General features: G+C 41.3%; 2 protein-coding genes and 1 pseudogene across 3 annotated transcripts; 1 reads left to right on the top strand and 2 right to left on the bottom strand.

The window, feature by feature from the left end:
• Positions 1 to 6700: 6700 nt before the first annotated feature.
• LOC116893988 (olfactory receptor 52H1) lies at positions 6701 to 7663 on the bottom strand. Its single transcript, XM_032895703.1, has one exon. It carries the CDS (start codon positions 7649 to 7651, stop codon positions 6701 to 6703), a length of 951 nt encoding a protein of 316 aa, XP_032751594.1. The 5' UTR covers positions 7652 to 7663.
• A 7067-nt stretch (positions 7664 to 14730) lies between these two features.
• On the bottom strand, positions 14731 to 18205 carry LOC116893987 (olfactory receptor 52H1-like). Of its 2 annotated transcripts, XM_032895701.1 has the most exons (2): positions 18196 to 18205; positions 14731 to 15668 (listed from the first exon to the last, which is right to left on the bottom strand). In XM_032895701.1, exons 1-2 carry the CDS (start codon positions 18203 to 18205, stop codon positions 14731 to 14733), a joined length of 948 nt encoding a protein of 315 aa, XP_032751592.1. The 2 variants fall into 2 exon arrangements, with proteins under 2 accessions (XP_032751592.1, XP_032751593.1); XM_032895702.1 differs by lacking the exon at positions 18196 to 18205 and having other exon boundaries at positions 14731 to 15684.
• Positions 18206 to 20490: 2285 nt separating this feature from the next.
• LOC116893986 lies at positions 20491 to 20809 on the top strand (annotated as a pseudogene).
• The last annotated feature ends 4223 nt before the right edge of the window (positions 20810 to 25032 follow it).

The following is a 25032-nucleotide window of genomic DNA, read 5'->3' as shown; positions in this document are numbered from 1 at the left end:
GCCTAAGAGGCTTATGTGCAGCTCGGTTTTCATTGTGGGTCCTAAACACTGGAGCAGGGGCTATCCCAAAAGCTGTTGCCTATGTGTACTATGTGGTTGGGCTGCTTTGTCTGGCCTCAGTGGGAGCAGATGTACCTAGCCTCTCAGTTACTTTATATGCCGGGGTTGCGGAGTACCAAGTGGAGAGGAGATGGGGAGGGATTGTGGGAGGTAATGACTGGGAACGGGGCAGTGAATGGGATGTAAAGTGAATAAGTAAACAATAATAAATAAATAAATAAATAAATAAATAAATAAATAAATAAACATTGCACATCATAATTTAAAATATTATTTTGTATATAATAAGTAAATATAATTTATCTGTCAGATTAATTTTTTTAAAAAGGACCACATTTGGCAAGGATAGAGCACCAGAACCTTAAGAAGTCCAGCCAGATACACAGAAGGCAAGGTGGAAGGGATCAAGAAAAAAATTAGAACCCTCTGTTCAGTCTTCTTTTCTTTATTATTTGGGGAGAATCGATAACATCGGAAGCATAATTTGATCCAATTATGGGTCCTCATCTGATTTCTGGAAGAAGTAAGGATAGAAATATGACATCATTTACATTTTTTCTTATTTTTTCCTCCTTCAGCCCAATGACAAAATTCCAAGCAGGCTCTGAAGCCAGGTTGTTTAGCTGCAAACCCAACTTCTGCTACAAAAGCCGTGACTTAGCACAGGGTCGTCAGGCCCTCTCAGCATTCGTATTCTTATTCTAAGATGAGGATAGTCCTAAATGCATCAACTCCACAGGAGATTAAGGAGTGATATACAGATATAGTTAGATTAGATATAATAGATGACGTATGTGTTATAAATCTAAAGGACCAGGGACAGAGCTCAGTGGTGGCACTTGCCCAGCTTGCCTGAGACCTTAGATCCAAACACCTGTAGTTAAAGAAAATAAAACAAACCACAAATCAAAAATATATAAATATATAGGGCTCAACAGTGCCTACGATGTGGTAAATAAGGGGTTGTTAGGACTTTAGTTTTTTCTTTTCACAGAACCAGAGGAGAGTAGGGAGCCATGCTGCCCTGTATGCCCTGTAGTACTCCTGCACACTGCACGTGCTCCTGCACACTCTGCACTTAGCTTCCTGCTGTGCCGTCACCTTGAGAAGCTGGCACAAAGCATTACTATTTTGCCTCTGTGTCGCTGTATTGTGTCAGAATGGTAAGACAAGGTGGCATGAGAGGGCAGTATCCCATGATTCAAATTTTGTTTAACAGTGGTCTTGTAACCAGCCCAATCCCAATGGGCTCTGTTGTCAAAGGAAATTCTTTCTTTGATCTAATCAAAAGCTTTTATTCCCCCTTTGACTCAATTGAACAAATAAGTTCGGAATCATTCAGCTGCTCCTAGTATTTTGCTTCCATATCCAACTCACACTTTGTGTTTTATTTTAACTTAAGGTACACTGAAAGAGTTCTGTCACATCTGAGTGTAGCAGAAAGGGTCTCTGAAGGAGAGGAGTCCTCAGATTGTGTCTAAAGTCTAAACCATCTTTGACTGACGACTGCTACTGCTCATGAGACGTGGATCTCTCACCTCTGTGCTGTGGATGCTGTATTTAAGATGAGGAAAAGGTACCTTGTCTCTACACAGTAGCCAGAACCTTACAAACTCTGAAGATGCTTCTATGGCAAGCTGAGAGACAGCAGGTGGAAGTGAATAGGATTTATGGGCTCCTCCTGTGAGCATCTCTCAGGGCCAACGAACTCCAAGTCCCTGTGGGCCTGAGGTCTCAGCTGTGCAGTGTTAGTGAAGCCTTAGCAGCTCAAAACTATCTCTGTGCAGTTTCCTGGACCCCAGGTTTACATGCCTGGCACACTAGGGAAAAATGGAAACTTGGCCAAGAGGTCCCCAAAGATCTATTGCATGTGAGAACAGCAAAAGCAGATTGACAGTCTCTTTACTCTAGACAGATGGTAGAACCAGTTATCGTTGGGAAGTTATTGTTGTTCTTAAGGACTGTCTCTATCCCATAAGCTCTGAAAAGAGATATTTTGATGGAAACAACCTGGATGTTTTTCTTCCAGGCTGAATTTTCAAACAAAACTTCACTACCATGCAGCCTTGAGCACTCTCCTCAACTTTTCCTTAGTGTTTTCTCGGTGTGATGAGGATTCTACATCTCCCTCCAAAAGTGGCTGTGCCTACTTAGGTAACATACACAAAGCATCCTGCAAGTACCTTTCACTCACCTGAATTGTCACATCACTCCAAAAGGTGGTGGGCCTGGCAAGAGGAGTTTGAAGGCAAACTCCGCCTATCTTCGATGCCATCTCCGTCTACATTGGGAGGCTCTTACATGACAATAATAGAAATGACTGTTCACAAAACTTCCTTTTCCTCAAGCACTGTACGATTTCCCATATCAAACAACTTAATAGCTCTAGTTGTCAACACACTATCCAACTTTGTAACTGGTTGTAGTTCCCAATCATAATGATGTTTTGTGCATACTCTTATATGTCAGTTAACCAATAGAAGTCTATAGCTGAAGAATTCTCACACAAAAATATAATACACAGAATTAGACAATTTGTTTATGGAAAAGTCACTGAGTTTTGTGTGATTATCTTTCAGAGCAAAACAGAACATAGATTTTTCATCCATGATCTGATGGTGGAACATAAAGTTTGTAACCTTACATGCCAAAAACAGCCGTGGATGAGGAGTTGTAAATCTGACCTTTCAGGAAGAGAAGCTGGACTTTCTTTCTCCTTGAATAAAAAGTAAAGGGGCAGGAGTTGAAAACTATACTCTCGGTTTTCAAATTGACATATCTGAAGTAAGAGAAATAGCAACAGCAGTATAGACACTGACAGGGCAGCTAAGACGCTCTGCAAATCCAAACACTCTCCTGTAATGCTGACCCTACAAGGTCAGAAAGCCAACATTCCCAGAGAAGCTGATGGTTTCTGGGAGACCATCAGTTTTTTTAAGGATGTGGCCCCTAGTAGATTGATGCTCCAGCAATGGCCACATACTCAAGAGTATTCAGGCAGCATAAATTGGACTCATGGATTTAAAAAGATAAAAAAACACATAGTTGGATTTGTGGGAGTAGAGAAGATGGGTGGACCTGGAAGCACTTGGAAGAGGGTATATATGATCAAATTGCATTGTATATGATTAATAATTAGTTAATTAATTAGTTAATTTAAAAATGTTAAAGGAAAGGTCACATATAAATACCAACGATCATATAGGATTACTGACAGAGGCCACAGAGTTATAGAAATGTACATTCTCTTGGGAGGGAAGGTAGAAAAATAATAGCAGTCATCTGGGCAGAGACAGAGAGTGGGAGGAGCAAGAGAGACAGTGAACACAATGGTCCCTTCTCTTCTTTGTTTTGCTTTCTAACTCCATTAGTCTTTCATGGAAGCCGTTCGTGCATGTCAGTGAATAGCCATGGGTTTTATTTCCTACCAACATGAATAGAGTGTGTACTTTCAAGTTATCTTAACTCACAATCTGTTTATTTTTTGAATCCTCAGAAAGCTTTTAAAATATCAGCTCTTAGCTAATCCATGTTCTCAGCAACATGGAAATTACCAGAAAATTGCCTAATACCTGTGAATATTTTTAACAGTCTAGCACAGAAAGCAGAATCCTCATAGAGTATGATGGGCCTTGATTTTTGATGACTAGACTCTAATTGACATAGAATGAGAGGGTGGATACTGTTGGCTAGAGTGACCAGGGGCAGTAAACAGGGAGATATGACTTTGAAAACAAAGTCTATAGAGCTAGACATTAAAAAGTAAATTCTGGGGGGCTGGAGAGATGGCTCAGTGGTTAAGAGCACTGATTGCTCTTTCAGAGGTCTTGAGTTCAAATCCCAGCAACCACATGGTGGTTTACAACCATCTATAATGGGATCTGATACCCTCTTTTGGTGTGCCTGAAGACAGTGACAGTGTACTTATATATAATAAATAAATAAATCTTAAAAAAATTAAGTTCTAGTGAACTCACTGTAGTTATACCGTGCCGTGAAAATAATACATTGTGTACTTCCAAATTGCTTTCTAAAGATAGATCTAAAACTATTACTGCTGCAAATACATAAATGAAATAAAATCTGTCAATTACTTTGATTTATCATTTCATAATATATGTATAGCAATGTACATTATACCCTGCATCTATTTATTTCTTTTTTTCTTTAATCTTCAAAAAAGCTTCAACGCAAGATACATGACATCTTAATTTAAAAAATAGTAACTATACAATTTAAACTTTGAAAAGACACCTACGGTTAACAACAATAATAAAAACAGGCCCTGCAACTTCTGCGCATTTCCCCACCTTAGTCTATTTCCGTGACTCTGGGCTCAGTGGGAATGCCATCAAGATTTTATGCCAGCTCCCCATTAGTAAAACTTGCTAAGAACCTTAGACAGTCTCCTCAAGGTATAGGTCCTGTTGTTCAGATAATGAGATTTGGATAATGGCAGCTGGCAGAATCTGCTCCTCCTTGCCCTAGAGTGTTTTCCTTGTTGTTGTTGTTGTTGTTGTTGCTGCTGCTGCTGCTGCTGCTGTTGTTGGGAGAGGGAGGGGGCCTATCTCTGCATTTTATTTTCTTTTTGTTGCCTTTGCATAACACTGAGCTACTGCCTTAATTCCTTTCTTATTCTGTCTCATCTGCTTTCATACAGACCCTATCACCTTCTTTCCCCTACCCTACATCTCCTCCACTTAAGACCTCTATTTTTCCCAAGAGGCAACGAAATATAGATGTGATAAGAAAGAAAAAGAGGTACTTCCAGGAGGAAATAGGGAACTAGGTAGAGTACGGAGGGTAACAGGAGCGAGAAGCAACTGAGAACAAATCATAATGGCACATATGTAGGGAAATAGCATCGTGAAATTAAAATCATCCTGTCAAGCCAGGTATGGGGATGCAGGCCTGCAATTGGAGTCAGTCCACTCGGCTAGTGAGTTCCAGACCAGCACTGGTTACAGAGTTAAGAGTTCCTCTCTCAAAAGAACAGGAAGCCCTAAGGTAACTATCTGCAGAAGGGGAAGAACAGAGACTGTATCCCAAAAGGAAGGCAGAAAGTGAAACAAGCCAGATGCTTCTCCTCCATAGTAAAGTGTCAACAGATAATAACAAAACTGAACATATGGCCCAAGGAAATATAAGTGGGTCATGCAGAGCCTGGGCTTGTAACTATCAGGAAACTGCACCATGTTCTGGGGAGCTGGAAATGTTCTGGGGAAGCCAATTGGCTGGATTTCAAAACAAGCCTTGTAGAAGAGAACTTCTTCTGTGTGAGTAACCTGGACTTTTTAAACGTAATTCGATAATTCGAATTAAGGGGATAAGTCTCTTTTCCATTCTCATGACCCCCTTCCTAGTGTTTTTATAGACATACCACACACACACACACACACACACACACACACACACACACACACACACACACACACACACTTAAAATATTGGATCCACCTGAGAGAAATGCAAGGTTGCAAGGTTTGTCTTTCTGAATCTGAGCAACTTTGTTTACTATGATTCAATTGGTAATTTCAAGTTCCATGTTTCTTGAAATGTCTTGTTTGTTTTTATGTCTGATTAAAAATTCATTAAGTAGGTACCATAGGTTCTGTTTTTTAAACTAACATTTTACTTTTTGAGATTATAATATAATTACTTCATTTCCCCTTTCCCTTTCCTTCCTGCAGCACTCCTCTCCCCAACATGATAGCATTCATCCACTGACAAAACTCAATGCTCATTCCTACATTTGGTTGTCATGAATAGAGAGCAATAAACCTGGACTGCAACTACCTGTATAGCTGGTGCCTCTGTAGTAAGGCTTAGCATCTTCTTAAGCCCCAGAATATTCGCATGTACAATCTGTAGAACAGAGATCCTCAAGTCCTCTGTGTGGCATGCATGAATTTAGTACTTTAATGTCAAAATAGATTGGCTTGAGGTCCATGCACTGTGAGAACTCCTTAATCCCAACCAGTTTTCAAGGGTTTTATTCTCCGAAAAAGAATTCTACAGCTTACATTCTGAATGAACCTGGCAACCCAGAGGCTGTTTTCTCACAGTGCCAAGCAAGCCCCCTGGCACTGTTATGCATGTTAATTTTCTCATCTCTAGCACTGTGCTCAGCTGTTTATGTTGAGCTAAAGGGTTTTGGAATATTATGGGGGACACATTTTAAACTAGTCAGAAACCTAAAATGTACAGTAAATATAACTGAATTTCATTAGAAGTATCCTAATATCTACCTGCTAATCCCTTATATGAGTGATTTTTCAATTCCCTTGTTCATTCAGTCTTTTTTCTTCAGTGTCTCTGTCTTAACACATTTCTCTCATTGGAATTGCCAATTTCAATTTTCAAATCATTCAAATCTCTCTCTCTCTCTCTCTCTCTCTCTATCTATCTATCTCTCTCTCTCTTCCTTTCTCTGGCAGTGTCATCACACAACAAAGGAGGTTATCACAGATTGTTTTACATCCATGAGACTATGTATTGTATAGTCCTACCTTGTACACAAAGCATCTATAAACAGTTCTGACCATAAATAGAATTCTCTTTTGCTTTTGCCACACTGTTTCATTCTTGCTAAAACTATATGCACTGTGAAATACCCCTGCCTCTTCTGCAGATCAATAGATCAACCTTCTGTGCTCTTGACAGAGAATAAAAGGATGACCTTATCTCTGATCTGCTTGGTTTTCACTCCGTAGACAATAGGGTTCATGGCTGGTGGAATAACAATGTAGAGATTGGCGAACATGATGTGAAACGTGAGGGACACATTGTGTCCAAAGCGATGAGCAAGGATGGAGAAAAAGGCAGGTATGTAAAACATGAGGATGACACAGACATGGGAACCACAGGTGCCCAGGGCTTTCTGGCGTGCATCTCTGGAGGGGAGGCGAAAAACGGCACATAGGATGAGGGTGTAAGACACAGCAATGAGGACCACATCTGAGATGACTGTCATGATGGGGACACAAAATCCATACCAGATGTTGATGGAGATATCTGCACATGCCAGCCGGGCAATACCTATGTGCTCACAGTAGGTGTGAGGTATGATGCGTGTCCTACAGAAAGGTAAGCGCGTCAACAAGAATACATCTGGCAAGATGATACAGAAACTTCGAAAGGAGATGCCCACAGCAATCTTGATAATAGTCTTGGGGGTCAAGATGGTAGCATACCTCAAGGGTGAGCAGATGGCCACGTAGCGATCAAAGGCCATGGCCATTAGAATAGCTGAGTCCAGGACAAAGCTGTAGTGGAGGAAGAACATTTGGGTAAGGCAGCCTGGGAACGTGATTTCTCGAGCCCCCATCCAGAAGATGCTGAGTGTTTTAGGCACACCAGCTGTGGACAAGATGAGATCGGTCAATGCCAGCATGGACAGGAAAAAAAACATGGGCTCGTGAAGGCTCCGCTCCGCTACGATGAGGTAGAGAAGGACACAGTTTCCCGTCACAGCTATGACGTAGATCACACAGAAGGGAATGCCAATCCACACATGGAATTGCTCCAAGCCTGGGATCCCCACCAAAAGGAAGGGCTCTGGGTTGTAACTGCTCATGTTATAGGTAATCATAGCAGGCCACGTTGTCACCTAGCCTAAGAACGGAGAACACTAACAGCATTCAGCATCTCTGGAATCATTGTCACTTCCCACCGTGTATCACTATGGGTTCCTAAAGTAATTTATCATCCAGGATGACTTTGTGAAGCGATAACTGATGGCAGCAATGAGCTCACAACAGGCTATCACGACGCACCATGGTTACTCCATCTAAGGAAACATCTTTTGTTCCTCCGGGTACCTTCTATCTGACTGACGTGCTTTCTAGGGAGCTCTCCAGATTACCCTTATTCCACATTATACCCTGTCTTCTGATGTAGATCCACAGACTACAAGACACACGTTTTTACAAGTTAGCAGACTGCAGTCTTTATTGACATATTGGTTAATCCTTGGTTGAATATGGTGTCACTGTTGAATATGTACCTATGCTTCGAGGCAAACTACTACTTACTTCAAAGGGGCCTGAAGACTATGGCCCTTAGATTTCTAAGGCCGAAACCTTGTATTGCTACTTAGTAACATGATTAAGATCAGTAAATTCTAGTTAATTCCAACATGATGCTGGATCACATATGTAACTAAAATTTAAGTTAGAAATTTGCTCAGCTGGAACTCAGGGGTCCTTTACCTCAAAATAAGAGGAAGGAGAGAGTCGGTCTCCAACACTGTACTTATACAAGTATGTAAGATTTTGATTCTTGGGCTTAGTAACACTATATGGGCTAGGGTTTTTGATTTTTAAGATCCACCGGCCTCTGCCTCTCTTCCTCTCTGCCTCTCTGCCTCTCTGCCTCTCTGCCTCTCTGCCTCTCTGCCTCTCTGCCTCTCTGCCTCTCTGCCTCTCTGCCCCTGCCTGTGCTAGGATTAACAGTGAGTGGCAAAATCACCTGGCAGAGGAGACCTTTTTAAAAAAGATGTATTTATTTTATTTATATGAGTACATTGTTACTGTTTTCAGACACACCAGAAGAAGGCATCGGATCCCATTACAGATGTGTGGGAGCCACCATGTGGTTGGTGTGAATTGAACCCGGAACCTCTGGAAGAGCAGTCAGTGCTCTTAACCACTGAGCCATCTTTCCAGCCTGAGGAGATTTTTTTTAACAACAATCCTTCTGTTTAAACTGAGAACCTGAGTTTAATTCCCAGGACTCACTGACTCCAGCAAGCTGTCCTCTGGGTGCCACATGCACACCAGGTCACTCATGCCTACACACAAGTATACACAGATAAATATTTTTTATCATAATAAAATGAAAGAAATAGAAAGTGAGGAAATTTTAATGTGAACTAAGTAGGATTGGCTATTCCACAGTTTAAAGGAGTCTGTTAATTTCATGCCAAATGTTACAAAATCATAAGACACACATTCAGATGTGCCAAAAAAAAAAAACTTATGAAAAAATACTCTCACAGAGTGTATGCTGTGGGGACAGAAAGTCAGGTTCTATAATTAACTTTTCTCCTACTTCCAAGCTTTTATCTGTGAGAATTTGGAGAGCTATTTGAAATACATACTTCTTAGACTCTCCAGTTTTTAAAGGATCTGACATCTCTGATTCCCCTGGCGTATATTATGACAAAATAAAGCATGCTTCGAAGATACACTCTCTGGGGCACAGTTAGCTTGTAGGAAGCTTTGCTCCCATATGAGATTGTGTGCACCTCATATCAAGAATAGTTATTGGGGTTGGGGATTTAGCTCAGTGGTAGAGCGCTTGCCTAGGAAGCACAAGGCCCTGGGTTCGGTCCCCAGCTCCGAAAAAGAAAGAAACAAAAAAAAAAAAAAAAGAATAATTATTAACTGTTGGATGAAGGCAGAAAAACACAGCTGGACAAAATTTTAACAAGAGCGTCTCTGGGCATGTACATCACATTTGACTCTGGTTTTTAGATTACCCATGTGTCCCAGCACAGAAGTTGCCTGAACAACACCAAGTGTGGCCATGCTTAACTGCATAATTGTTCATCTGTTTCAAGCTTTAGATGTCCACTTAGTGGAACAATAACACAGGTGGGAGAGAGGTGTCCCCACAGTAATAAGGACACCAGAATAAACCTCTGCCTGTGGTTTATTTTTTCATCTATTTGACAAAACACCCCCTCCCCCCAAAAAAAGCCCACATAAGAAAACGACCTGGCTGAGGTGATGCCTCAGTGTGTAAGATCACTGGCTGCTCTGCCAGAGGATCCAGGTTTGAAAGCCACCGCCCTTATGGCTTTATATTTACTCCCTCTCTCTGGCCAAATCCTACTTGCAGACAAACGCATTTAAATGCCAGCACTCACCTAATCTTGGGAATCAGGCCAAACAGAAAGAAAGTATGGTGGACGGATACACAGCAAATCTACAAAGGGGCGAAAATAACAAAAGGAGAAGGCAAGGACTTGCAAGGGGTTGCTACCATACCCCTTTATATTGTGTTATCAGTCTTAATGCAGGAGGAAAAAAAATAGGCAAAGCCTAAGGGACACACATACTTTCTCCTCTCAGTCCCAAAGGAACAGTGGAGACGCTTCTGTTAACTCTACACGTGACGCTGCTTCCAGGGACAGAATGCAGTTTTTTGGATTGGGGTTTGCTTGTATATGTATTGCAATATGCACGTGGAATGAAGTCCACACATGTATGTTTTTATGTCATACCACCTAGGTTTCAAACTCAAGACCTCACTCACCAGGTAGAGAATTTAGGATGATGTTCTGGATCCCCCTGTAATGATAACATCAGAATAAACCTCTGCCCAGAGGTTTTCATCTATTCAGCAAAATGGCAAAAGAAAAAAACCTAAGAAAGGTTAGTGATGCCTCAGTGTGGAAGACCACTGACTGCTCTTCCCGAGGACCCAGGTTTGAGTGCCACCACCCTAGTGCAGATCATAACCACTGTAACTCCAGTTCTAGGGCCTCCAACACCCTCTTCTGCTCTCCAGGCACAACGCATGCATGTGGTACGCAGACATAAATGCAGGTAAAATATACCTAAGTTAAATGAATAAATCTAAAACAAGTAAGTAAAAGGCTGTCTGAAGCTGGAGAGATGGCTCAGTGGTTAAGAGCACTAACTGCTCTTCCAGAGGTCCTAAGTTCAATTCCCCATCAACCACATGGTGTCTCACAACCATCTGTAATGAGATCCCATGCACTCTTCTGGTTGTCTGAAGGCAGCTGCAGTGTACTCACATAAATAAAAATAAATAAATCTTTAAAAAAAGGGGGGGCTGTCTGACTCCCACTTTTGTCTCTCTGTGTCCTTCCTAGGGCATCAACACCAACAGATGGCTCTAGCTACACGACTATGCCATTTCTTAACTGGAATCTCTCTTTGAGTCCCGTCAAAGAGTCCAGCTATTGGCTGCCTCGTCTTCCTTTAGTCAGCTATATCCAGACTTTATGCCATTGCCATATTTTCATTATTGGGAACTCAACTCAAACCGATGTTTCCCTGTAAATGTTTCATTAATAAAACATAATGCAGCTGTGTGGGGGATGGGAAGACAGAAACCTGGCAGAGGAAGGAGCCGGATGGAGAGTAAAGTGACATAAGTTCCTGCAACTCCATGAAGAATCCTGACCCACTGTACACAGTGTATGATCCGACATGACTTCTGGCACACGGGTGAGACAACACAAAGATCCCAAGGCCAGGACACTGGCTGCTTCCCCTGTCTTCACAGAAATCTCCAGGGGGGATTGGACCCTCTGCCCCTACAGGCTCGTGGACAGGTGAGTCAGATTCTGCTAAACAACACAAGTTGCACCCCGATTTGCCCTTGAATACATAAACATACCCTACTTGGCTAAAGCGCTATACATAAGCTCATATAGTAAACAGTAAAGTTAGATCTGCACTCTGATGCTGGTCTCTGGAGTCTGAATCCTGGGCACTGTGGGCTCTGTCTCCACTAACCCCCAATTTCTGGTCCCTGTTCCCACACAACTACAAAATACATTCTAGTGAGAAGATAGGTCAGACTATTGACAGTGTTAGGAAATCCTGAAAGTCCAAGTCTCAAATTTACTTATTCATTCATTCATTCATTACTCATTTATATTGAAAAAGCTCTTATTGACTCATTCTTTTATTCTGTAAGAAGGGTTTCCAGATGGATCTGTCCCAGTACGGAGGTTAAACCTGTTTTGTCCCAAACCTCTGCAAGTATATTTTTAAGATTTATTTATTTTATGTATGTGAATACACTGTCGCTGTCTTCAGGCACACCAGAAGAGAACAGCAGATCCCCATTACAGATGCTTGTGAGCTACCATGTGGTTGCTGGGAAGTGAAAGTCAGGGCCTGGGGCTGGAGAGATAACTCAGTGGTTAAGAGCACTGGCTGCTTTTCCAGAGGTCCTGAGTTCAATTCCCAGCAACTACGTGGTGCCTCATAACCATCTGTAATGAGACCCGATGCACTCTTCTGAGGTGTCTGAAGACAGTGACAGTGTACTCGTACAAATAAAATAAATCTTTAAAAAGAAAGAAATAAACAAAGAAAGGAAGGAAGACAGGACCTTCTTGAAGAATAGTCAGTATTCTTAACTGCTGAGCCATCTCTCCAGCCCCTTTATAGACCAATTCTAGTGGCCATGTTAACATCCGTAAGTTTGGTGAACCCAGTTCCAATCAATAGCTATCTAGTATCTAAAAATATACTCAACAAAATATGTAAAATGTGGAACACAAAATCGCTAATTATTTTCTCCAGGTTGTGTGTGTGTGTGTGTGTGTGTGTGTGTGTGTGTGTGTGTGCATATGTATGTATGTATGTCACAGTCAAACACAGAGCTCACAGACATGGCGAGTACTACTAGCCAGCTTTTTCTGGAGATCCCAGAAAGCTGCAATTACAGCCCACACACCTGCCCAATATGTGCATTGGTTGTGGGGATCCAAATGCTGGTTGTCGCACTTGTGATATTAGCTGTTAAGCCAACTCCCGGCATTTTTTTAACTTTAATTGAGTTTCCTTTGGATTAAACACATAATATAACCAATAACTACATTTTAAAGTGCCTATTTTCTATATCCAATATAGCAAGATTTATTATTTAAATGTCAGTCAAATACGGAGAATTTTTTTTTTTAAATATACTACCAGCTACTTTTTCTTGGGCCATTATTTTGTATGAATAGCAAGAAAGACTTAAGACTTGGGCATTTGTAATTCTTTTTAACTTCTCTATCCCTTCATAAAATACCCAACGTTCTTTCTTATTCTTTTACACCTGTTTACGTCAGGGCAAGCACAAGTCTGAGCCAGATTTTGTCCTTAGAACCTGAGCCAATATACATAAGCTCCTGGTAGAGCTAAATGGTGTTCGCTAGACTAAAATAGGCATCACCTCAATACCCCACTCTATTCATTTGTAACTCACAACTTTAAAATATGTCCCAGACATTTGCCTCTAATTAAATAACATCAAGAAGCTATTGTTTTATACATAAATACAATTCTTTTAGCAGGATCAAGGAGTGGGCACCCTGACAGGCAGTTGGCACTGTTCTTCCTTTCTCTTGCAGAAGTTCAAATGAAGTAAAATATGTTAAAACAAAAGGTCCTGCAAATCCATTGCCATTTATTGTATTAAACAATTTGTTTAATTTGAAAACTCATTACTATGTTTGATGGTTAGGCACCTAAAAGACTAAAAATTCAATTTCCTTATGTCCAATTCAATCTTTCTTGCTTTACTATAGCCTTAGCCAATCACTTAAGCTTTAATTTAGCTTTTGTTTTGCTTTTTTACCATCTAGAATTAAGTTCTTTTATAGCTAGCTCCATGTTTCTAGAGAATGGTACTCTAACCATTTCTTCATCATTTTTCCTTTTGTAAAAAGTTTTTTTTTTATGTGTGAGAGTTTTACCTGCATATATGTGCATGTACCATGTACACTCTGGTGCCCTCAGATACCTGAAGAAGATGTCCAATCCCCTAAAACTGAAGTTACAGACAATCGTGAGCAGTCATATGGGTGATAGAAATCAAACTCAGGTCCTCTAGAACAGAAGCCAGTGTTTTTAGCTGGACCATCTCTCCAGTATCTCTTTCCTTAAAAAAACAACCAGTATTGTCCTAATCCTCCCCTAAGAAAAACATCTGCAATACTGATAATAATATCATTAAAATTTTCTATGAATTTACTTGATAAATGTTGTTTATATACCTTGTAGATAACAGGACACATAACTGATGTTGCCTAGAAATAAATAATAACAACCATATTAAAACTCTAGAAACTTGGACTGGAGTGATGGCTCAGCACTTAAGAGCACTGACTACTTTTCCAGAGGTCCTGAGTTCAATTCCCACCAACCACATGGTGGCTCATGACCATCTGTGATGGGATCCGATGCCCTCTTCTGGTATGTCTAGAGGCAACAACAGCGTACTCACATACATAAAATAAATAAATAAATCTATTTAAGAAAAAAAAACTGTGCCATCAAGATGACACAGCAAGTAAAGGTTGTTGTCCCCAAGTCAGAAAAACTACCTTTGATCCCCAGAATTTACATAGTGGAAAAAGAGGACTAACTTCCCAACAAGTTGTCTTCTGGTCTCTATATGGAAACTGTGTCATACACATGCTGATATTCATAGACATGCATACACATAGACATGCATGCACACGCACACACAAATTAACAAATTTAATTTTTTTAATCCATAAACCCACAGAATAAGCAGTAACTCCCTACCTTACTATGATGCATAAATATGCAATTAAAGTGTGTGTAAAAAATATCTATGATTCCTCACAAATATTTTAAGTGAGAACAGAATAGCCAATCTCCATTGCTGTAAATGAGTCTTTATTACCTTAGTACAACTGAAACAAATGGCAAGATTCTTGTTTAAGATAAGTTGTTTATCTTCAGAAGTGAAATAAACACCTTTTATCCTCTAAGCTCTGAGATTCTTTTCCTAAAAGTAAAATGGTTAGGTAGGCTTCTGCATAAAATAACTGAAGAAGCAAAACCCCAGTGGCTCCATGTGTCCTCTCTCGGAGGTGGTGGTTGGTTCAGTCTTTTACCTACTGTACTTTATGAACTGGCCCCAGATCGAAGACTTCAGTCACTGAAATTATTTGGGAAAGAGCAAAAGAACGGCTTTGTCCCGGATCTGCTTGGTCTTCACTCCATAGACGATAGGGTTGAGTGCGGGTGGGATGATTACATACAGGTTGGCAAACATAATGTGAAAAGTGCGGGGGACATTGCGCCCAAAGCGATGGGCGAGGATGGAGAAGAAGGCCGGGATATAGAACATGAGGATGACACAAACATGAGAACCGCAGGTGCCCAGGGCCTTCTGGCGTGCATCCCGAGACGGGAGGCGAAAAACGGCACGTAAAATGAGAGTGTAGGAGACGGCTATGAGGACCACATCTATGATCACCGTCATGATGGGCACACAAAACCCATACCAGATGTTGATGGAGATATCTGCACATGCCAGCCGGGCAACACCAATGTGTTCACAGTAGGTGTGAGCAATGACGTGTGTCCTGCAGAAGGGCAGACGGTTCACAAGGAAAACGCATGGAACAAAAACACAGAAACTTCGGAAAGAGATTCCCACTGCAATTTTAACAATGGCTTTGGGTGTGAGAATAGTGGTATACCTCAAGGGCGAGCAGATGGCCACATAGCGGTCAAATGCCATAGCCAGCAAGATAGCCGAGTCCAAGACAAAGCTATAGTGCAGAAAGAATAACTGGGTCAGACAGCCAGGGAAACTGATTTCCTGAGGACCAAACCAAAAGATGCTAAGGGTCTTGGGGACACAGGTAGTGGACAAGATGAGGTCAGTCATGGCCAACATGGAAAGGAAGAAGAACATGGGGGAATGAAGACTGCGTTCCACTGTGATGAGGTAGAGAAGGATGCTGTTGCCCAGGATAGCCACCAGATAGATAAAACAGAAAGGAATACTGATCCAGACATGGTACTGCTCAAGACCAGGGATGCCTGAGAGAGTGAAGGGGCCAGTGCTGTAGCTACTCATGTTGTACATGGCCACTGAGATCTGAAGAATGGTTAGTTCTTCCGTCCTAACTGTGTATGGTGAGCTTGAGGAATTGTGTGCTCATTCTTTCTCCACAACCTCTCTGGGAGCAGTTCTGTTTCCTGTATTTGAAGAAAGAAATTCCGATTACCATTAAGAGCAATACTCATGGGCAGGAAGGGTTGCCCAGTGGTTAAGAGCACTGGCCGTTCTTCTAGGAGACCCAGGTTTGATTTCTGACACTTACTGTTGTGGGCGTGGTGGCTCACAACCATCTGCTAAATCCAGCCCCAGGAGATCTGATACCCTCTTCTGATCTCTGTGGGCACTGTGCTTATACATAGTGCACCCACATACATGCAGGCTAAACATACAGGCACAAAATAAATAAATAAATAAATAATAAATAAATAAATAAATAAATAACAAATAAATAAATCCCCCCCCATCCCAAAGAAAGCCGGGGCCATGACGTTGAGAAAGATCCATCAGACCCCTGGTGTTAATTCCCACATTTCATCAGAAACCAAGTCAAGAGAAATAACTTGTTCAGTGTATAAAACACTAATCCTGCTTAAATGACTGTATTTTCCCTGAGTCCATATAATTCATCACTTCATAGATGTGTACAGGGAAAAATATTCTAACTGCTTTCAGGAATAGGAGTACACTAAAGTGAGTGTCTCAGTATTGGGAACGCGAGGTAATTTAACAATTTTGGATGCCCATTCTACTCCAACATCTCTAATGTGTTATCTCATTTAGAAGCCCTCATTAAAAATGTATTTTGTCTGCAAGTGGGGGCGGCCCATGCCTTTGATCCCAGCACTCTGAAGGCAGAGGCACGCAAATATCTGTCATTTTGAGGCCAAAGGATACACAGTAAAACCCTGTTTCAGAAAAATAAAATAAAATAAAAGGATTTTTTCCTCTTTTGTTCTAATAAACTAAAGTCATCCTTCTGGCCAAGTAGCCAAATCATTAGCGTCCATGACCAGCACTCTTTCATGGTGTCATTTTTTACCAGGTGGTGCCTGCAGATTTTGTGGAATGGCAAGAATTCACAAGAAATTTTAAGATGTAAAAGAACAACAATAAGCAGAACCAAGAACTGTCAAAACACTAACCCCACCCCAGTTTTTCGATCATTGTCCTCCCTGGAACTTGCAGACCAAAATGCTCTCTGAGACTGGAATACTGATGCCTCCTCATGACGAACTAGAGATGAAGCTGGACCTCCTGTCTATCTTAAGGAAAAGGAAAACCTGTAAGATTGGAGAAAATTGAGTCTTTGAATTTTTAAAATACAATGCTGGGAGGACCTCTAGTGGGTAAAAGCAGATTTTTTTTTTATTCTAAATGCCGAGTTGAAGTAATATTGACCCCCAAAACAAACAGATTTGTTTTGAGAATTTTCAGTAAGCATTCAACAACAATGGAAAGATCTTAGCATGAAACCTCTTTCGTAACTTTTCTAAAAAGTCGTCTAGGAAGAGCAGGGCCTAGCTTGGATGGTATAATGCTTGCTTGCCTGTAGGAAGAAGCTATGGGTTTTATCCCCCCTCCTCCCGAGTTGCATACATCCTGGTTACCACCACATGTCTGTAATCCCAACATCAGGGAAGATCAGAAGTTAGTCATCCTGGGCTAAATAGCAAATTTGAGGCCAGCCTGGGATATATGAGACCCTCTCTTTAAAAAGAACAAACAAACAACAACAACAATGAAACCTACAAAACACATCATAATATTGTCCATATTTTGCAGATGTAGAAACTAAACCAGAGAGAAATAAGCTCTCTTTCAAAAGCTATGCAGTAAATTTATGAACAATAAATCTCAGAGTCAAAATTAAACATCAAGTCTTTTCCAAAACCTCTATCCTCGCAAGCAAAATTCACTGGGCAGCCAGCAATTTTATGGAAAACAGAAAGTTCATGTTGTCAGCATAGCAGCAGACAGAGAAGCTGCACACTGCAAAGAACACACAGCAAACCAAAGGGTGCAACACAGGCCAACAGTGTGACACCGGACACACCACGTCAGCCACAAGGTTCTTTGAACAACCTTTCTATTCTAGATTCTGAGTTCTCCATAAAGTCTTTCCGAATAAAATCCAATTGTATGTGATGACATGTGAAACACACAAAATGATGAAGAACAGATAAAGTGAAAGAATACATAAGTGTATGTTGGAAGAATTTAAATGGAACGAAAGAAAGCTTAGCAACTTGGGGAATCAGAAAAAGCCACTTATGAGGTTTAACACTGGCCTCCAAGGCCAGTAACTTAAGTTTGATGCCTGGGACCCACAATGTGGGAGGAGAAACTGAGTCCTGCAAACTGTCCTTTGACTTCCACACCACACACACACACACACACACACACACACACACACACACACACACACACACACACGCACACCACACTAAAGCTACTTACAAATAGTTTAAGGAAATAGTATGCAGTCGTTAAACAGAGAAAGGGGACCTGTGTCCTGTTGAAGGGAACACCCTTTAGTAAAGATGCAAGTCATGTCACTTACAGGCATTTCCAGAACTTAACTGTGTTTACTGTGCGAGAGCAGACCACTGCACACAAGTGGAGGTCAGAGGGAAAATGTGTGCAGTTGGTTCTCTCTTCCTTCTTTCTATGGGTTTCAGGAGTCCAACTCACGCTTGTTCAGCAAGCACCTTTACCTATCACCAGCTCACCAGTATCTTTGAATCTTCATTTTTTATGTAATTATTTGAACTAATTGCCTCCTAGCGATGCACTGCCCACGAAGCCACTCTTCCTGTTTTACTATTATCCTCCAAGCAAATCTTCCCAATTTTTTGACATCTATTCATTAACTGTAGATGTCCGCAGTCCTTTTATTTATTGGATATTTTCTTTATTTACATTTCAAATGTTATCCCCTTTCCTGGTTTCCCCTCTGCAAACCTCCTATTGATTCCCCCCTCTTCCTGCTTCTATGAGGTGCTCCCCCACCCACACACCCGCTCCCATCTCACCGCCCTGGCATTCCCCTCCACTGGGGTATCTAGCCTTCACAGGAGATGTCTGCACTCTTGTGACCCTCTAAAAACTTTTTTTAAAAGACTTTCTTCATCGATTCTAGGAGCCAAAGAGGTTGAGAACACGCCATGACAACACAACCCATAAAATCAACTAAACAGGCTCTTGAGACTGTAGCAACATAAACCGTGAGTAGGTCTGAGTTAGGTCCTCCGCATATGTGTTATGGATATTGGCTTGGTGTTCTTGTAGGATTTCTAACTGTGGCACGGGGGTGGGGGGTACCTCTGACTCTTTTGCCTGTGCTTGGGACCATCTTTCTCCTGCTTGGTCACCTCACCCAGCCTTAATATGACAGTTTGTGCCTAGTCTTATTTTAATATTTTAACTTGTTATGCATTGTTTGGTGGATAGCCATAGGAGGCCTGCTTTTTTTTTTTTTTTTTTTTTTTTTTAAGGAAATGGAGGAAGTGTGGATCTGGTGGAGAGGGGAGATAGGAGGTGAAACTGGGAGGAGTAGAGGTAGGAGAAATTACAATTGGGATGTATCAAATATAAAGAATAAATTAATATATACCCTTTCTTCATCCTGTGACTGAAGTGTCGTTCTGTGACTCAACTCCAGAGCCAGAGTCTGCAGCACTGTAACTCAAAACCAATCAAAACTGATAAAGAGAAGTCAAAGTAGATGACATGTGCTTTGCAAACACAGCAAGGCACATGTTGGGGCATGAGCAGTCTTCGTGAGTCTGAGTACATATGCCCCCTCCATCTAAAGTACTCTCCCAGCTCTGTGCTTCCAGCAAAGCTGTATTCTCTCATCACTGCAACCTCAGGCAAGCCTAGTCCACTCCATGTACTTAGAGCACACATCTCTGGAAACAGTTTCCAGATTTCTCTGGATTAGAAAATTATATTTCTTCGACTATGAAATTCCAAATAATTATATTACATATTTAACATTTTTTTTCAGGCTAGACCATAACCTCTATAATGACAAAATCATGTCAATTTTATTCATTTTCAATAACATCCTCAATGCCTAGACAACAGTGTCACTTAAGAACATTCATAAACCGAATGCCATTAATTAAGCCAAATAAAATGAATATTCTCAAAGTCTTAGTGTCTCTGACAGTAAATTGTTATATATCAAGTCCGTGTTACTTTCTATGTAAAGCAAAATAACCCTATGCAAATTGGAAGCCAGTACATACCGAGCCACATAAAACCATGGAAAGCATTTTCATTAGATATAAGTAAGGTCATAATTGTCATTTTACTGACACTTCCCGAGAGATTCTCACCAACAACATAAGACATTTTTAGGACAGATTACCTTTGCTCATTCCCGTCCTTTTAGCTTAGCTGACAGTTTTCCAAAAAAAATGTCTTAACACCTAAGACTCCATGAAGTGTGCCACTGGTGTTCAGCGGCGCTTAGCGCTGTTCTGTTCACTGATTTCAGTCTTCTCTCTTACTCAAGGCTGAGATATTTCCACAGTCATAGCCTCGATGTCTTACTTAAGGTTCAATTGCTATAAAACACTGATAACACTACACTGACATTTGTTGACCTTTTCATAACACCACACCTCCATTCTTATGCTCCACTATAATTAAGGGGTGGGTAAAGTGAATGTTTGAACATAAAATGAAGTAGAAATGCACCTCACAAGGATATATGTGCCCAATACATGTGAACTCTCAAAGTTTACAGGCACAGTCTCGTAAAGAGAGTATCTTAAAAACCAACTACAAGGATTCTGCTCAGCCACGTTCTTCCTGTCCGGCAGCCATCGGAGAGCTGCAGCCATGGCCCTGCGCTACCCCATGACCGTGGGCCTCAACAAAGGCCACAAAGTGACGAAAAAACGTCAGCAAGCTGAGACACAGCCGCCGCCGCGGGCGCCTCACCAAGCTCACCAAGTTCGTGCGAGATATGATCCGGGAGGTGTGCAGCTTCGCGCCCTACGAGCGGCGCGACATGGAGCTGCTCAAGGTGTCCAAGGACTAGCGAGCACTCAAGTTTATCAAGAAGAGGGTGGGCACGCACATCCGCGCCAAGAGAAAGAGGGAGGAGCTGAGCAATTTGCTGGCCGCCATGCGGAAGGTGGCGGCCAAGAAGGATTGATGACCCCTCCCCCAATAAAAGATGGTTCTTAAAAAACAACAACAACAACAACAACGACAACAACAACTACAGGCAAGCATGGTGACTATGTCTCGTAATTTGAGTACTTGAAAAGTCTCCATGAGTTTAAGGCCAGACTGAATCAAACAGTGACTTCCAGACCAGCCTAGAATATAGAGTAAGAACCAAATAAATAAAGTAAAATAAGTGATTTTTTTTTAAAACCTAACTTTTGCAGCTAAGTTGGATATGAGTTTGATCTATGTTTCCTACTTGTGTAATATTGAACACATGATTTGATAGCCCCCAAATGCATTTTTTCCATAGTAGTGGGGAGCTAACAAGCTCTTAAATAGAAAAGCTTGATGCAGCTCAGTGGGTGAAGACACCTGACACACGAGTTCAGTCCCCAGTGTCCATCCCCACATAAGGTGGAAGGAGAGAACTGATCCAACAAGTAATATACTAGCCTCCATATGCACGCTGTGACACCTACAGCACACACACCTTTCATACACACCATCATCCACCACCACCTTCCTCTCTCTCTCTCTCTCTCTCTCTCTCTCTCTCTCTCTCTCTCTCTCACACACACACACACACACACACAAGATAAATTTAAATTTTAATAAATAGCAAACTTATGAAATAATTTAATCATCCCAGACATATCCTAATGTGCATGGATGTTAGAAATGCACAAAACAGGTAAAAATCCTCAAAGCCAGAGTCTGAATCCATCCTTCTGGACCCAAACTCTCCATCTAGCCTCATTGTTTCCCTATCCCATTTACCCATAGTCAGTCCATTCTCTAGAACCTTGTAATCTGACCCTCAGCCTCAAAACTTACTTACAAGAACTAGCCTAGGCCCATCCTTACGGCTCTAATCCGTCTTCCATTCACTGCTTAGTCTCCGAACGGCACTCCAGCTTTGCCTTGACAATCCTTCCTGCCTGGTCCAAACCCAACACTTCCCAAACCTCAGACCCTTGATAAGGACTGAAGGACAAAGAGAAATAGCACTATTTAGAGGAAATCCTTATTTCTTTGCTCTAGACCTCAGAGAGGCCCACACTGAGGTTGCAGGCCCCTGAGGACCCTACCTATGAACCTCACAAGTGAATTGGGGATTGCACAGACACCCATCCCTAGGGTATATAGCTGGTGAGGGCCTGAGATCCCAAAGGCTAAGTCCCCACTGCGGTCTCAGATCTTCCAGGACAGATTAGGTCCCGAGAAGAAAGTCCCAGGAGGATTTCAAACCAGCAATTGTCCTCTCCACTTTCACCACTACAACTTTCAGGGGCTCTGTGCGCCATATGCTTTTCTGTGCCTACCTTCTCACACATGATATGGCTCCAATTCTGTGGAGTTATAAGGGAGAGAGGGGGGAAAGGGTAATATACTTGTTTTCTAATTCTTAAACACTTAGTTTTAGATGACATCAAAAGCCCAGAGCAAGACAGAATAAATAGATCCTAGTTTTTTATCCTCATTAAAACTTTCTCTAATATAATATATAATATAATATAACGTTTTTGAAGCTGATTTATTGATTAACCACCGAAGTTAGAAAAAAAATGTCAAAGTCAATGGAAAAATAAAAACACCTTTTTCTCAGCCAAGACATCATCATACGGGCAGCTTAAAATCGGTATAGTAGGAGTATGTTCGCCTTGGGACTCAGAAACCCTGCAAGTCAACCTGAAAGCTGTAAGACAAGTCCAACCCTTGTCTCATCCTCTTGAGACCCAACTCGGTCTGAGCTGCACCTAAGCGTCAGATATGCAATCCAGCTTCCTCTGGGCTCTTTTATTTAAATCTTCCTTGGTCACATCTTTCACCACCATCACTCAAATTTCTCAGCTTGGCAGCATCCTTAGAGGATGATAACATTTTATTACACGTGTTTATGTCTGTGACTGCAGGGAATAAAGAAAGAAAGCAGACATGGAGGCTGGGGATGGGTGCGGGGACGGCAGCTAACAAGAATCATGGAGTTGAGGGCTCAGAGGTTGAGAGTATTCGCTGCTCAAGCACAAGAACCAGAGTTCTGATCCCAGCATCCACATAACGAGCCAAGCAGCCTGAACCACCGATGATTCCAGCTCCAAGGGAAGGAGACACAGAAGGATCATGGCAGCTTGTTAGATTCTAGCCAAGCTGAGAAAATGCAAGCCTCAGATTCAGGGGGAGACCCAGCCTCAAAGAAGTAGGCAGAGAGTGATGGAAGACACTCAACCAAGTGTCTGTGCACAGAAACATGCTCACATGCACACTCACGCGCAGACATATCTACCTACACACAAACATCTTTATTTTTTTTTTATATTTACTTCATTTTTTAATTAATTTCACCCAGTTGAAGATATTAAAGCAACAGAAAGAAGGCACATTCTCAGAGCTTTCTTCGCACCATCCTGTTCTATTCAGCCTCAACTCACTTCTCCATATTTAAACAAAAATCACTGGGCTGCCTGGAGTGTTAGCTCCCAGCCCCAGCCCACAGCTGGTAACTTCAGTCCTGCAAAAACACTGGGTGGCCTGACCTCAGCCAATCAGACAGCGTAGAGCAATCGTGATTGAATGTCCAGCAAATGCTGTGTGTCATTCATAGCTGAGCACAGCCCCACGATGGGTACTACTGTCATTATCTGTGATATATGAAAAGTGGGACCAGAAGCTCTTTCACCCTCTTCTCTGACAAACATCTTTAAAACGAAAAGAATTGCAGAGTTGAGTTTTATGGAAATAGAAAACTATTGCATTGACGATTTAGATTGAGCTGTTCTATGGGGTTTTAAATATTCACTTTATTGATTGTACCATCAATGTATTCTATACTAAAGGTGCATTTTCATTATTGGATTAAAAGTAAATAAGAATTTCATAACTCTGGTTGGGGGATTGTTTTCTCCATTACGGTGACTCCATTTAAATTCCTTTTTTTTAATGTATAAATTTTAAAAAGCTTCTACAGTAGTAGGTTTTCACACTTTTCGAAAGTCCTCTAGTGTTAGCTGTCTCTCCCTGTCCCCTCTTCTCAATACACCACCCTCTCATCTGTCACCCCCTTTAATCCTCTTCATCAAATTTCCCTTTATAACACTATAATTAATATATGCATATATCTAAATATATAATATATGTATTTTAATATGTATATATATTGTACACACTACATCCTTGTTATATCCCCTCTGTGGGTGTTCAAAATGAAACACACACACACACACACACACACACACACACACATATATATATATAGAGAGAGAGAGAGACAGAGAGAGACAGAGAGAGAGACAGAGAGAGAGGGAGGGAGAGAGAGAGAGCATGAACGCTAGCGTCTATGCAAGAAAAAGCATTTTTGTCTCTCTGGGTTAGGTTAGATCATTCAGGATAGCTCTTGCTGTCATTTAGATGTTTTTATCTCCATCCATTTACCTGGAGATTTCATAATTCCATTTCTCTTAGCAGCTGAATAATATTCCATTGTGTAACTGTACCATGTTTTCATTATCTATTCATCAGTTGATAGACATATTGGCTATTTACAAATTCTGACTATTATAAACAAAGGGTGACCAAGTATCTCTTTGGGATGATATAGAGTCCATTGGGTGTTTGCCTAAGAGTTGTATAGCTGGATTTTCTGGGAGGAAATTAATAATCAATCTCACCGAGCTACAACACTGTAAGGAGTAATAATAAGTTACCTGCAAGATATGCCCACTAGTACAATAGTGGCACAAGTGTTATGGGACTAAGCAACTACTTCTTCATTGAGTCTGAGGTCTCCTTCATGAGATAAAACCTGTACCTGATATAACTAACGAGGCTGAGAACCTGAGACTGGACCTAGAGTAAAACCTACTCTTATGCTACTACGTGGACATAACAATGAAATGATTCCTACACACAAATCACCCTACACTTAGATCAGGGCAGCACTCCACCCTCATCATGGAGGCTTCTTGCATTAGTTGGTAATTATCAGGGAGACACACAACCGGATAACGTGCAGGAAAACGAGAGACCTCTAAACACTCAGCCTGAATGTGGATGCTTCCACAACTGAGCCAATGCCTCATAGTAACTCACGGAGACTGAATCAGCACACACAGACCTGCACAAGGTCAAGCTAGACAAAAATTCTAGTACAGAGGAAGCAAAGTGAGGAGAAAGTCCCACCCCCATGCAAGAAACTGTTATTTACAAATG

This window comes from Rattus rattus, chromosome 2 (assembly GCF_011064425.1).
Source record: "Rattus rattus isolate New Zealand chromosome 2, Rrattus_CSIRO_v1, whole genome shotgun sequence".
NCBI classification, from domain to species: domain Eukaryota; kingdom Metazoa; phylum Chordata; class Mammalia; order Rodentia; family Muridae; genus Rattus; species Rattus rattus.
Note: the sequence above shows the minus strand (reverse complement) of the source record. Positions and strands in the feature narration are given on the sequence as shown.